The 14,765-nt window shown below is 29.2% G+C and overlaps 2 protein-coding genes across 5 annotated transcripts in view; one reads left to right on the top strand and one right to left on the bottom strand.

Moving 5' to 3' along the window:
* Window positions 1-3,695, top strand: part of LOC119575080 (kinesin-like protein KIF2A) — an 87,650-nt gene extending 83,955 nt beyond the window's left edge. For all 4 annotated transcript variants that reach the window (XM_037922470.1, XM_037922471.1, XM_037922468.1 and 1 more), the window contains one exon: window positions 106-3,695. In XM_037922470.1, coding sequence (XP_037778398.1) covers window positions 106-236 — 131 coding nt within the window. In that variant the 3' untranslated portion in view covers window positions 237-3,695. The remainder of the gene's footprint in view (window positions 1-105) is intronic.
* A 5,298-nt stretch (window positions 3,696-8,993) lies between these two features.
* LOC119575082 (solute carrier family 2, facilitated glucose transporter member 1-like) overlaps window positions 8,994-14,765 on the bottom strand; it is a 27,502-nt gene continuing 21,730 nt past the window's right edge. Inside the window, exons 7-11 of the mRNA XM_037922472.1 lie at window positions 14,562-14,765; window positions 14,200-14,324; window positions 13,860-14,050; window positions 13,484-13,655; window positions 8,994-9,928 (exon numbers count right to left, since the gene is read on the bottom strand). The exon at window positions 14,562-14,765 is cut by the window's right edge and continues 2 nt beyond it. Of these exons, the coding sequence (XP_037778400.1) occupies window positions 9,808-9,928; window positions 13,484-13,655; window positions 13,860-14,050; window positions 14,200-14,324; window positions 14,562-14,765 (813 nt within the window). The 3' untranslated portion in view covers window positions 8,994-9,807. The remainder of the gene's footprint in view (window positions 9,929-13,483; window positions 13,656-13,859; window positions 14,051-14,199; window positions 14,325-14,561) is intronic.

The following is a 14,765-nucleotide window of genomic DNA, read 5'->3' on the forward strand; positions in this document are numbered from 1 at the left end:
AGTATTTGCCCCCCCCCCCCTCCCCCTTTAATTTGAGTATCTTAGAAGATAGTTTACACAGTCAAAACAGTGATATAGTATAACACTACCCACTTTTCATTGCAGCATATGCACAGCAGTTAGAAGATGTTGTATTGGAGAATATGGAGTGGTGGACACAATTAAGAGATCGTGTGATAAAACTTAGGCATCAGCTGGAGGAAGAGGAGAAGTTATCACGTCGGCAGCATGTGTAAACTTTATCTGCTTTTAAATCCATCCACTCCCTTGTGGGGACTGTTTGATATGTTACACAGTCCTGTGGCAATGAATCTTCACCAGTGACTTTGCACAGTAATAATGCATGGCATTTGGACTGAAGTATTGTTTCCTCTATAGCATTATATGTTAGTCACAAGGGTACTAAACACTCATCATTATAAATAAGGGTTAAAAGTTGTACATGAAGCTGTTGTCCTCCACCCTAAGCCAAAACATGTACTGTAAGTGAACCAAAATCTTAAAGGACCCCATCACCCCTTTTAGACTTTGAACATTAGGGCCTGTACTCAATGCCTCACTATTGATCATGTGCACAGAAGCTGTATTTGTAACAATACTTTTATCAATACTCCTTTGTAGTCTTAAATTGAACTGTAATGCAATCAAATATCTATCTTTAACTTGTGTTAATTATTGTTTTAAAAATATTTTCAAGTTTTACATGGAAAACTAAGGTAATTTTTAAAAGGAATGAGTGAATGATATTTGGAACATGGTTGTGCTTGTTACTCAGATGAATGCATTGGATGCATAAGTAATGGTAAAAGACATTACTTGTTCATTTAGGTATATTTCAAGAGCCATCCCTCACACTTGCTCAAGCTTCAAGGTCAATTTTGCAACATCAAGGTCTACCTTTTGTATCTTCGTTACCTTGTTAGTCACTTGTCACTAAAAGATAAGTTACAGTCCAAGTGAGGATTAGTTATGTATTTTTAGGATTGAAGTGATTTCTTATTTTATGTTTGCTGCATTTTTTTTTTTTTTTTTTTTTTTTTTTTCCCTTTTTTGTGACATTAAAGTTTAGATGTCACTGGTTAGACAATCAAAATTAGACACCCCGTTGATATTATGTCATTTAGTTTAGCATTTTCTTTTGAGAGCTACATATCCACAACCAGCTGGTAATTTCATAAGGGTATTATCAAATGCCAAAAGCCAATGGATTTAGAATGGTTGCTGTGTGACCTGCAAGGACTGTGAGTTCACATTCATAAAGAAAAGGGTTATTATGTGTTTGAAATGCATTAATGATTTCTGATTGTTGACTAGATCAAACTTAGGCATATACCATGTTTTTTGTTTTGTTTGTTTTTTCCCCCATGAGTCAACTGTGGTTAGTCATATGTTCCATAAAATTCTTTGAAACATTCACACACTAGTCATAACTACCATGATTATGCTGACAAGAAATTTTGATATTATTTACATAAGCTTTCTAAACCAAGGGATAACATTTTTATTTATTGAGTTAATTGTAAAAAAAGAAACCAAAGACTTAATTCAATAGTTTGGAAAATCTTTAGTGACCATTGGTACTGTGCGCTAATATTTCTTCTATGAATATTTGTTTAGCTCACAGACAGATAAATTATCCACAGTTAAGTGAACTGTAAGGCTTAGTGTGGCTAATTGACTGTAAATTAAGCTTCAATATACTGTGCAAGTGTTTATGGTTTACAGCGTTTGTTATAATAACTTGATGCTTGTTCATAACTAGGCATACAATGTGGTACTAGCCCAATTCACCTTAAGGTTAAGTAGAATTATATTGTGATATTTATTATATGGTAAGAATATGCTGAAGATATGTAATGCTAGGATGTCATGCTGAATTGTGCTCTTGTTATTCTCTATTTATTTATTGACAAAACCAGTTATGCTAAAACAAGTTCATTAGTAGAACTTCAAAGTTTTTTTTTATTTTTTATTTTTTTTTTTAAGGGAGGAACAGACCAATTAGTATAGACAATTGTGAATGATTTTCCTTTGTTTCAGTCATGAAGTAAGGAAAAATTCATTGAAACACTACATGTACATCAGTCATATTCTCATTTGATTTCCCATCCCCATTTCTTACAATTCATAAAGCAGACTACACTTAGAAATACTCAAGAGAGACTTGTATATGGTAACAGGAAAGTTGGAAACCTAGTTTTTTTCCAGTCCAGTCGTAGGTGATATAATGAAGGAATATTTTATCCAAGGCATCAGATCAAAATCCCCCTAACATTTTTTTTATTGAATTTTAAATCTTAGGAAGAACTTTAGTAAAGAGAAACTGTGGCTAGTGTCCAAAACAACATTCCATATCCTCTTGAAAGGCCAATATATGTAGTGGATTGGTAAGAGGTTACTGTTGGAAATGTTACATCTTTTCACAATGTAAACATATTTATATTTCTTGTGATTACTGCTATTCTTTCAAGACTGCAAAATATCTAGTATCAATGAAATGCCTAGAAGAAATAACTGATGCTTATCATAACAGGGAAAGGGAGTGTACTGTAAAGTGAGAGGTGTTCTGTAGGGAGATTCAATTGGTCATATTGTTAATCTTCAAATAATGCTCTGTATCAGAGCTCCTTTGATGCAGTATAGTCAGTGCAGAAAGGCAGCAAGCCATGTCCATGAATTGCTTCTCTGATGTATGAGTTGTGTGTTCACTAACAGCTTCACTCAGTGTTTCAAATTTCAGTGTTAAATGAACTGCCTAAAGTGAACTAATGTTCCCAGTAATCCACAATGGTAACGCTGAATGTACCCAGTCCACAGTTTTGTATATAAGTAGGCTGTAAAAAGATTAATACACCCAATAATAACTCCCTCTGAAAAAAAAATGTATAGGGAACTTCAAACATTTCAGCAAATTCATAATGCTCATCTTGTCAGAAGTTTTTAAAAATTATTTTTGTTATTATTATTTTTAGCATCTTGTATCTCCTGTCCCCTCACTTGTTTTAATCTGTAATCTGTTCTTCAAACAAAATTGTCAACACAATCCTTTACTTCTCAGATTAAAAATTGTGACATTATTGCTGTAGTATCAGCACATGGATGTAGAAAATGATATATCTTTCACTGTTGAAAAAGACTTACATCTGCTGTTTGTCATGCCTGCTTGTTGGTGCTTTGAAGTGGTGGCAGGTCAAGTTTTGTGCTCTGAGCTCATGGTTATTGTATTTCATATGTTAAAAAGTAATTCATAGCTAACTCACTCTAATTATTGTAATGGTTTGTGTTGAGAATATGAAGAAAAATATTGCTGCTTCTCATTATGTATCTTTTAATTTGAATTTTATTAGCACTATTTTTCATACAATTTTTAGAAATTTAAACTGAAAATGTTTTTATTTTTGTTTTTGTTTTAAATGCCTTACTGTATATGGAAAAAAATAAATGTAGATAACAGCATAGTAACAAGAAATGGTAAATGTCAGTGCTGCAGTTTATGAAGTTCTCTTTTTCACACATCAATAAAAGCACAAAGGAAACCTTTTAGAAGTATTTTGATGTCCCTTTATGGCTTAAGTTATTATTCATCCTTATCCATGAAAAATAAAGAAGAAAACTTTTAGCAGCAGGAAAAAATGCATTTACTTTGCATACATTCTGTGGAATGTATATTGAAATAAATGTTGATTTGTAATTTTTTTATGCAGTTTTGTTGTCAACCATTTTTCAAAAGCACAGATACTTGTATATTTAATAAAAGTATATATGAAGCTCATCAATATGCTCTATGCCATGAAAGCAGTATCTCCAGTGTTATGTTAGATTCAACTGAGAGACTAAAAGTAAAGTAGAAAAAGATGAGTTTTTAAAAATGGAGAATGACTTAAGTATTCTATGGCCTGCACTTCCAGCCTTTAGGAATTGAACAATGCTTTGATTCAGGGAGTTAAAATGTTTCCAGTCATATTTTATGACAAAGCTGTGATATAAATCTGAAACCTGCTTTGGCAGTTTTAGACACCTGGGAATCTTAAATGGAAATTATTAATTGAAATAAATGAAATGAATGAATACCAGAATGTCACTTCCTCAAAATTGTCTCCTTTTCAGTTAGTGATGCATTTTAATTTGAACAACATAATGTAGTGATTTTTTCTTTAGCAGAGTTTCTGAGATAATGACTGGTTTCCCTGAGTAAAATGATATCACTAGAATTCTTTCAGTAGCCAAAGCTAAAAAGTATATTTATTTGGGAGATTTTCCTTAGTATATACATTTTTAAGGGTAGGGGATGGCAGATATTTGAAAGTGGTAATTTTAAAGCCTGCGATCTCTGTTTTGGGAATGTAATCCCACAATAAAACAATCAATTAATTCCCTTGACCTGGATTTTCTAGTTCATATGGCAATTGAAATACTGTGGAATGATGATGCATTGTAAAAATTCTTTGAGTCTTGTAATTACCAAGAAAAATATCATTAATTCTTAAATTTTTGATTATCTATGAAAAGAAGCTATATATATACATATTTAATATTTTTGTCATTACACTTTGTGTCATTCATATGTATTCCACTACTCTCCCAGATTTGAAAATGTTTAACCCTTTGCCGACGGGTGGCATGTACGTACATGCCATGGCATGGCTGGACTATCTGCCGGGGGCATGTACGTACATGCCAGGGTGTATATATGGACATGCCATGAGTTTTTTATTGTTACAATCACGGCAAAATATTATTTTTGTCACTGAAAACGTGATTTAAGTCTTTTTTAACAATTTCTCATTTTTACTTAAAAAAAAAAGAAGAAAAAAAAAAAAAGAATACAACAAACCTACGATTTCAACTCCATGATACCTCGCACTGCTTAATTTATTCAGACTATAGAGTGAATAATGATCAACTATCGATTGCCTACCAAGCCACTGGGTGGCCAAGCTAGCCCAAGTCAAGTGCTGGTCCCAAGCCCGGATAAATAGAGAGAATGATTACCTAAAAGGTACCACCGGCACTCTCCGTGGAAAGGAACTGGGGACCCTACCACATACTCACTCCAAGAGCATCACAACATGAAAACTACAATTAAGTATCATGCTGTGACCACGGCGGCTCAGACATGAACCTACCGTTAAAAGAAGAAAGAAGATGGAGTCTATATAACAAAAAAAATTATCCTTCAGTCTTGATTTATCAGGAAATATGGCAAATAGAGACTAGAAAATAATGATAACTGAAAATACAATATATGCTCGTAGTATTACGAAGAAACGGCAAGGGATGCTGGTATTTGGCATGCTAGGGTGATGATATAAGCCCCCGGCAGTGAGGCCCAGGCCACTATGAATACTACCCGTCGAGAAAGGGTTAAAATGTGTATTAATTGGACCCCCCCCCCCCCCCCCGTTTTGTTTAACTTACTTTACAAGAATATTTTTTTGGAGGATGATTGCCACACATGATGGTAATTTTCATCACTAGCGGCCATTAAAGTTGTACTATTAGAAAAAGGAGCATCTAGTTGAAAACGATAAATACATGTATTCAATTATAATGATTTAAGTTATCTACACAACATGCACTGTACTAGTTTTCTTGTGAAAAAAAAATCTTATAGGAACATTTGTAACCCAGAGTGACTATTTGCTGTATATGTGAAGAAAAATGGTCACCAGAAAAAGGGATTTTGATATCTAGTCAACATATTTTTTGTATGTATGAATTAAAACTAAGATTTCTTTAACACTTCTTATCTTTCAAGATATTCCCCATTATAATGGATAGTTGAATAATCAGGAAAGAGGTTTAGAATGTTGCCCAATCTACAACCAGTAGATTCTGAATGAAAAGTTTCCTGAAATGAGAGATAATCAGTATTTTTGAGCCATATTCAAGCCAACAGTAACTATTCAAAATAAAATTGTATGTCTAAGTGCATGTGGTATATCCAGTTAGTTAGTTTTATTTATTTATCTATTTTTACTGGTTTAATGCTGCCATACCATGTACATGTGCGTTCATGCGTGCGTGCGTGCTTAGGAGATGGAGACTGAGGCCCACTGTAGGGGATAACCCTGACCTTGGACCTCAGTCCTCACTTCAGCTATTTAGCATAAGTTTTTCTTTTTCCCTTTTCCATCTGTTCTTCATCCCCTTCTGTCCACTTATCCTAATTGTTAACTGATTTTACCCTTTTTGCCAGAATGCTTCATCATAATGCTTTATGACCTTTGATGTAAGGCACATTTATTTAAAGATTCAGGAAACCTACATACAAAGCCTTATGAACCAAAACTTCCTTACTGGAGGGCTATGCCCCCAAACCCCAAAACTAATAAAAATAAACATATGGATTATTTGAAGTATACATGCATGTTTACATAAGTTATCAATGTTTTCTTACACTGGCCTAGGGTCATGCATTATTTTGAAAACCAACATTAACCATGTTGAATCACTAAATTCACTTGAATATATTTCAGTGAACGTGCAAGAAGCACAATTATTATTAACAATGTAGCTGTAGCAGGACAGACAATGCCCATACCAACACAAACATTTCCAAACTCTTTATTCTTTGTTATGATGTGTACATATTTTATATCTATACAGATTTTTACCTGTTTTTTGTTATTTGTTGATAGCTGTCTTCATTTTTTCATTTTTTTTTTACAGCACTAGGATTTTTATTATTTTCAAACCTTGTACCCCCCCAATCCCTTGCCCGTTGTTGTCGTGGGGGGGCTTAGGAGGCGGAGACTGGGACCCAATGATGGGGAACTCCCCAACCTTGGGACTCAGCCCTCGACTCAACTAATTTTGCATGGTCTTTATTTTCCTTCCCACTTTTCGTTTCTGTCCCTTCACCAAACCCTTCTGCTATCCACCTCCTAAGGTGTGAGAGCCGTGCTGAAAGGATGAAAGGCTGACTTTGTGCCAGTCCTGAACGGCCTGAGGGAGCCATGGGCACGGTATTCCCCTGATTTAGTTATCTAGCCCTTACCCCTCAAGGGGACCCTGAGGGGTGGACTGTTTTTATCCCCAACATAATCCAGGCTTACCATGGCCAGTAATGAAAACTTATCCCACTATTAGGGGCAATGAGGCTTGCCCCTTTATCAAATAGCCCCAACGATGTAAACCCACCAGATTCCCTGACCCCAGGCTCTCCTTTGACCACGGCTCCGAACACTGCAATAACTACCCCCTCATCAATACTTACTAGTACAGTAGCCAACAATCAACCCTTAAGGAACATTTCCACTCTCCCAGCAATCTCAACTTCAACACCTCTACCCCCACAACCTCCAACATCAACCACCCCATCCTCCCTTATTAATACCTTACAGCCTTATTGCCCACCTCCCTTAACACTACTCCATCTTCGTCACGCCCCCGCCCTTCGACTACCCCTATCTCTACAACAATTTTGAATACCCTCTTCAGCACAGCCAAATGGGACCGATTTTTCGTGATCCCTCCCACAGCTCCCTACTCTGACAACACCCTTCTCTTCCAACAATGTCTCCAAAAACAAGTAGGTAAAGTCTCTTTCCGTAGCCGACCCGACCACTCCCGTCTTGTCACAGTAACATCCGAAAACCAAGCTATAGCATTAACAAAACTAACAGACCTATATGGTAACCCCATCCTTGCAGAACCCCATCCAACCCTCAATACTTGCACCGGAACAGTTTCAATCTCCCCAGCAAATTGCCCAATCTATGACAAAGATTGGTCAATACACACCACCAGACACTCCAATCCCACACATCCTACTGCCGTGCCCACGTTTTGAAACAACTCGTACCTCTGCTTTCCCCCACCTATCCCCCCTTCACCGACCTCCCAACCTATCAGACATCCTTACAGAATCCCACACGTTTTGCTTCAACAACCTATTCTCTTTCCTCAAACGCATACATATTCTTCATCTAATCTAACTCCTTACCATACCCGACCCTAACCCTTTCACTCACCAATTCCTTTGCCCAGCTTAGACAACTAATCACTAACTCAACCACCCTTCCCTAACATTAACTATAGTGCTACATGACCTTAGATGTCTAGCACATTTATCTTGCTTTTAACCATTAACCATTCAAACCTTGTGATATACATTTAACCCATATAAGTTTATCTTATACCAAATCAGTTAATTCAGGCACATGTAGTAATGCATTATTTGAATAACCTAATTCATCATGTTATTTTTTATAATCTATATCTCATTTTATCCCTGTGAATTCCTCATTGGGAACATGGCAGTATTCCTTCGTCCTTGAATCTAATAGTGCCACCTCTGCCAGAATAGATGCCTTTCTTGAATTCAAGTGTCCAATTTGGGGACATGAATACTTTGAATGCAAGGTTATCCATATGACTTTTTTTCATATTGAAACTTCTAAATATATGTTGTATCCCAGTTAAATGGTCTGGATTTAGGAGAGAAAAGGAAGAAAAAAGTTTATTTGAAATTTTATTTCAAGTAGAAAACACTGCATTTAAATTAAATGCATCAAAATTGTTCTAAATTTCCAACAACATGTTGGAAAACATGGACACAAGCAGTAATTAATGTAAATGCCAACTTCTACATACAATGTAAAACATTGTATACAAAAAGAAAGAAGTAGAATACAATTCAATATGAATGTCTATAACCATTTTCATTTTAAGACTATAATATATAAAAGCTCTATTTATATAAAACTATATATTATTTTCTCACATGAACCTTTCTCTTTGGAGCAGCTATGGCCAAAGCTTATTACAACAGCAAGAACAATGCATGTACTATAACTGCATTAAAAAGAAATAGTCAAAAAAAGGGAAATTGCATATTTTGACAACACTGTTTTCTACTCTAGGGAAATTACATGTAATATTCCAATTATATGTGTTATATATAATCTTTTATATTATTAAATGTAAAATATGAAAATTATCACAACACAGCTACAAGAACAAGTAGAAAATGGAATAAAACTATACAATCATAGAAAAAATTGTGTCATTTTTATAAATTAAAGATAAACAGGAACACTTGAACATTGACAAAATTTGTCATTCACATCTACAAAGGACAAACAAGCCTATTACAAGAAAAATATAAATGCAATAGTACTACAAAACCAGTTGTGTTAAAATGCACAGCAACTTTTGGAGGGAAGTACCTCAATACCATTCTTATTTTGATTATTTTAAAAGAACAGATCTATTTCCATTATGCTTTATGGTCGATAGTACATTAATTAATAATGCATGGATATCCTTTAAAACTCTTTCCATTATCTTTTCACAAACATATTTTTGTGATTCAGTTTAAAATATATATTGCTTTTCTTTCAGAAATATTGCATTTACTGATTAGATCACTATAAATTCATATTTCACTGTAAAACAAAACAATAAATAAATATATATATATAAATAAATTAGTAAATCAATAAAAAATAATCTGAATAGAGCAGCGAAGCAAATCGAACATTCAAGTAAAACGTTGAAAACCAATGATTTTGCTCTTTTTGAAAAATAAAACATTATTTTTGACTACAATTACAATTGTGTTTTGGAATATACCAAATTCTTCCAGTTTTCAAAATGCATACTGCAAATATTTCAAATAGTCATTCCAGATATGTTTGCAATTATTCTTAATATTCAACTTTCTTAGAATATCTTTCCACACATTTCAAATAAAAATCTAAACAATTCAAAAAGAAACCGAGATGCCCGTTTAAGAGATTGTGCTTTATATTCTTTGTCCTTTCTAAAGTAAAAAATGTAAATGGATGGTTTTGTTACCCTTTAAATCATATTTTTTAGAACGTCTGAAGGTGGTGCTTCCAAGCTGTCACTGTCGATGATGAATTCAAATGACGATGGAGGTGATGGTGATTCGTCTTTGCCAAGTGTTTCTGGCAGGAATCTGTTTAGGGGGGAAAAGATATTAGTGAAAATAAAAGTTAATTTCTAAAACTCAAGCCTAGAGAAATAATGCATGACCCAATATGTACATCAATCAATTTTCAACAAGATTAAAAAAAGAAGAAGAAAAAAAAATATATATATATATATATAATATATAAATAATAATAATATAGTATAATATATATAATATAATAATATATAATATATATATAGTATATTATATTATAATATATAATATATATATATATATGATATATATATATATTATATATATATATATAATATATATTATATAATATATATATATATATAAATATATATAGTATATAGTATATATAGTATAGAGATATATATGATATATATAATATAATATATATGTAATATATATATATATAATATATAATATATAATATATCTATAGATATATATGATATATATGAATAATTATATATATAGTATATTTATATATATAGATATATATATATTATGATATATATATATAATAGATATATAATTATATATATATTATAATATAAATTTATAATATATAATTATATATATAAGTATTATATGATTATATATATTTATATATAAGCTATATATATATATGATACATATATAAATAATATTATATATTATATATATATATATAGTATCTATATATTAATTATATATTTTATCTATATATATACATATATATATATATATTCTTAATATATATATCTAATATATATTATTAATATATCTAAAATTTATTATAAATATATCTATATATATATCTGATTTACTATATATCTATATATAATTATTATATATACTATTATCATATAATATATATATCATATATATAGTCAGATAATATATATATATATAAATATTCTATATTACTACTATATCTATACTTTATATCTATATATCTAATATATATAAATATATCTATATATATCTACTATATATATAACTATGATTATATCATATCTATATATTTATAATCTATATATCTGATCTCTATATATATTATATAATATATATGATAATATACATTTGATATATTATCTTATGACTTATAGATCATTATATAACTATAATATTATATTAATATATATATCTACTATAATTTATCATATTTTTAAATACTATATCATATATATATATATATTAATATATATATATATATATATCTATAAATCGATATTATATATATATATATATAATATAGTATAATATAATATTATATATCAATTATATATCATATCATAATACATATATACTTATATATAATAATATATCTATATTATACAATTACATTTAATATTATATATATCTATTATCTGTGATCTCATAGATAATATCATCCATATATACTATGATTACTATATATTTATATATCTTAATATAACATTATATTATAATTATATGAATATATCATATATCTATATTATATAATATATATTCTAATATATTAATATATAATATATCGCTTATATATTATTTATCTATATCATATATATTATTATATATAAATTCTAAATATATATATATATATAATTAATATTATATCTATATATTATAATTAATATACATATAGATTTATCATATCTTAATATATTATTATATATATTATATTTTTCTATATATATAATATATTATAATACTATAAATATTCTATACATATTATATATATGATTATTATATATTATATTACTTCATCTATTATTATAATTCTATATATATATATTACATATCTATATATATCATATATATTCCATAATATATATATATATATTATATTATCACATATATATATTATATATTCTATTATATTATCTCTATATTATAATACTCTAGATATTATTATTATATATATATTATTCTATATAGATATATATATTATATATATATCTATATATATATTATCATATATACTATTATATCTCTTTATCTATCAATTATATTATATATATCTATATTATTATATATATATAATCTTTCTATATCTATACTCATATTATCTACTATCTATATATTCTACTATTATATATGATATATTATATTATATAATATATATTATATATATATTAATATATATATATATTATATTATAATTCTCTATTATCATCTATATTTTTTCTGATTTTATATCTTATATCTATATATATATATCTCTTACTATCTTTCTATCATATATATATTATATTATATATTATCTATTTATATCATATTTATCTATATATATCATAATTATCTCTACTCTCTCTATTACTATCTCTCATTATCTTCTCATTTTATCTATCTATATACTCTTCTTTTCATCTATCCTCTCTCTTTTCTCATTCTAATCTTTATTCTATACTATTATATATCATTCTCTCACTCAATTATACTATATACTTATCTTATATTCTATTCTATATCTATCTCTCTATACTATATCTTACTCTATTCACTTAATTATATATTCTCTTATCATAATATCTATTATATATCATCTATATATATATATATCTTTATTCTATATCTATATTATTATTCTATTTCTCTTCATTATCTTACTATCTTATACTTATACTTCATATCTCTACTCTCATCTCTATCTCTATATATCTTTCTTCTATCTTTTTCTTTTACTATCATCTATATCTATATTTATCTACTATCTACCTCTATATTTCTATTCTATTATTTTCTATCTATCTTTCTATCTATTTATATTATATCATCTATATATACTATCTTTTCATCTCTATATTTAAATATTTCTATATTACTATTCTTTCTATCTATTCATTACATTTTATTTACATCTTTATATATATATCTAACTATCTATTCTTATCTATTATATATATATATATATTACTCTATATATCTTTCTATATTATCTATATATCTATTCTTATATCTTTATCCTCTCTTTTATATACTATAATTCTCTCATATCTTTTTATTTATATATTCTTCTCATCTATCTATATTATATATATATTTATCTATTATACTTAATTTCTATCTATTCATTATATATTTATTATATATTACTTCTATTATTATTATCATCTTTTATTCTCTTATAATACTATATATATATATTCTATATAGCTTCTCATTATTAATCTCTCTCTACTTAATTTATATATATATCTTATCATATATATCATATCATATTCAGCTTATATTATATACTATATCTATATACTTCTACTATATTCTATCTATCTTACATATATATACGATCTAATTTTATTTAATATATATACTATATTATATATATATCATTATCTAATATTATATATATATATTTATTATTATCTTATATATTTATTATATATCTATATATATATTATTATAATATTATATATTTATTATATATTATATATATACTTATATCTATATTATATATATATATATTATTCTATTATATACCACACATATATATGTATGTATGTGTGTGTATGTGTATGTGTATGTGTATGTGTATGTGTGTGTGCGTGTGTGTACTGTCTATGTATATATGCATATACCTTTATCTTATTTGTACAATGCATTCTCTTACCTAAGAACAAAGATGAACAACAAAATGGATGATGCTATAAAGAATGAGAAGGATAATTCTCCAAACTGTACTTGCAGAAGAGGGAAAGTCAGACCAACGATAAGGTTACTCAGCCAGTTACTTGTACTTCCAATAGAAATTCCGACAGATCTTGGGCCAGATGGAAATAGCTCTGCAACAAAAGTTTCAATTACTTAAACATATCTACAGTCAGAAATCATCAAACCAGATGCAAATATTTAAAAAATAACTTGCACTGATATTTAACAGTTGTAATATATTGCTATATGACTGTTTATTTCAATGAAATAACTCAGAATTTCAATGAAATTGGACCCTAAAAGGAGTCAGTCCATTAAGTTAATAATTATCTTACCCGTTGCAATCATGAAGGGAATAGGACCAAGACCCATGCCATAGAATAAGACATAAGCCATGAGAGCACCTATGGCAACAAAGGAAGCAGAGTGGTATACTGAGATAAGTTGCAGGGAAATCATTAGCCCAATTTGACAGACAATGCAGAGTACTATGGATGTCATCAAAAGCACTCTTCTTCTGCAGTATCTGGGATAAAGAGAAATTACATTTCATTAACTGATATATCACTGTCATTTTATTCATCCACTATCATTGTTTTTTTTACAATGGAGAAATCAATCCATTGTCCATCTTTTTTGTATTCTACTTCTAATCTATTCCTCATTTCAACTTACTTGATTAAAGGTGCTGCAGCTAGAGCCATTATGCAGTTAATTACTCCAGCACCTATGGATGCACCTTGACTCTGTTGGATATCTAGTCCAGCACTTCGGAAGATTAGAGTTGAGTAAAAGAATACCTGTTAGAAAAAATAATTGAAATTGAACTCACAGTATTACTTATACATTACATTAAGCATATATGTATTAAATAAACCTAAAACAATTTAATAAGTTTAATTTTTACATATAATCATTTCCATGGAATTAAGCATAAGAAAAAAGCAACCAGCATTCACCATCTTAATTTTATTTTATCTTATTTTATTTAGCTACTTAAAATTCACATCTGTCTTATGGTAATACAAGTCACTTACTGCATTGATGCCAGAAAATTGCTGGCCTGCATTGAAGATCATTGCAATTGCTAATGACATTCGGTATTTAGGGTTCATGATCATCTGAGAAAAGGTCCATCCACTGCTTTCATCTTGTGCCTTGTTTTTCATACCAGCCATGACCTTAAGAGCAGTTTCTTCAGCCTCAATAAATTTATCATCCTTTCCAGACAGACGTCTTAG

Source organism: Penaeus monodon, chromosome 7, assembly GCF_015228065.2.
Source record: "Penaeus monodon isolate SGIC_2016 chromosome 7, NSTDA_Pmon_1, whole genome shotgun sequence".
Classification (NCBI taxonomy): domain Eukaryota; kingdom Metazoa; phylum Arthropoda; class Malacostraca; order Decapoda; family Penaeidae; genus Penaeus; species Penaeus monodon.